The 1,252-nt window shown below is 35.9% G+C and overlaps 1 protein-coding gene across 8 annotated transcripts in view; it reads left to right on the top strand.

The window, feature by feature from the left end:
* Positions 1 to 1,252, top strand: part of LOC107625068 (polycomb group protein EMBRYONIC FLOWER 2) — a 13,936-nt gene that overhangs the window by 11,073 nt on the left and 1,611 nt on the right. For all 8 annotated transcript variants that reach the window (XM_016327624.2, XM_016327623.2, XM_021115585.1 and 5 more), the window contains 3 exons: positions 149 to 232; positions 648 to 727; positions 891 to 980. In XM_016327624.2, coding sequence (XP_016183110.1) covers positions 149 to 232; positions 648 to 727; positions 891 to 980 — 254 coding nt within the window. The remainder of the gene's footprint in view (positions 1 to 148; positions 233 to 647; positions 728 to 890; positions 981 to 1,252) is intronic.

Below are 1,252 nucleotides of genomic sequence, written 5' to 3'. Positions count from 1 at the left end.
TTCCTCTCTCTCTCTCTCTCTCTCTCTCTCTCTCTCTCTCTCTCTCAAAAAAGAAAATCAAAATGTGTAATTACATGCCCTTTAATGCTTATTTATGTCTCACAAATAGTTTCTCATTTTCATTTATTTTTTATCCTTTTCCTTCAAGCCAATGGAACTTGAAGAAGTTCTATCCGAAGAAGATAGTGAGGATGAAGTTGATGATGAAGTAGCAAGTTTTGAAGATCGAAGGGTATGCATGATTATATCTGTGATCCTTTGTTTTGAATTTGTAATTTCTTTTACCTTTTCCGAAAATGTAGCTCTTGTTGTACAAGAATGGTCTGTTAGAGCTTTGTGGATATAATTGGATGGCCCTGTGGCTAATTACTTAACCCATTAGAGTCTACTAATTACTCTATATACTTTTTTCTTAACAGATTGTTGTCTGGATTTACATCATCTGCGCCTAAATTAGATGGTTTAGACCTTGTTAGGAGAGCTTACCATTTGTGATTCTAATTTGATGGTTAAATTTCTGCTTGATCATTGTATAGGTTTAGGTTGAGGCTCGGGGGTGGAAATATGAAATCTATTGCACCTTTTAGTATTTCTTCATACTTTGATTATGTTTTGAGGATTCATTGAAACATTTTGATACCTTGCAGATGCTTGGTAATTTTGTGGATGTGACCGAAGCTGAGAAGAAATTCATGCATATGTGGAACTCATTTGTTCGAAAGCAACGGTAAGTTCTTTTCATTTTGACTCTATTTGCTCACCGTTAGTTGCGTCTTCCTTATTTTGTTTATGGCCATTTCACCTTCCAGATTTGTTTTAAAGGGAAAGGTGATAGACTTTTTCGTTTGAATGCAAACTTTCTAGCATCAGTTATTTTCTTCATTTGGCAGGGTGCTAGCTGATGGTCATATTCCATGGGCATGTGAGGCTTTTGTAAAAGTTCATGGCTTCGAGCTTCTAGAGTGCCCCATATTGCCTTGGTAACTAGCCTTTCCTTTTGCTTGTATCAGGGTGCTCTCATTTTATATTATAATAGCGTTTAGGGTTTAGGGCTTATCTTAGCAGAATCCGTAAAGAGTATTACTTGAAGAGACTAGGTTTGACTCCCAACCTCCCACAATAACCATTTTAGAATGATTTTTTACAAAATTTTGCGAGACAAATGTGAGATAGACCGAAATTCAAATCAAACTACCTCAATTCTCTCTCTCTCTCTCTCTCTCTCTCTCTCTCTCTCTATATATATATATAT

The sequence above is a fragment of the Arachis ipaensis genome, chromosome B02 (genome assembly GCF_000816755.2).
Source record: "Arachis ipaensis cultivar K30076 chromosome B02, Araip1.1, whole genome shotgun sequence".
NCBI classification, from domain to species: Eukaryota; Viridiplantae; Streptophyta; class Magnoliopsida; order Fabales; family Fabaceae; genus Arachis; species Arachis ipaensis.
The sequence above is the reverse complement of the archived record's forward strand: the minus strand, read 5'-3'. Positions and strand labels throughout refer to the sequence as shown.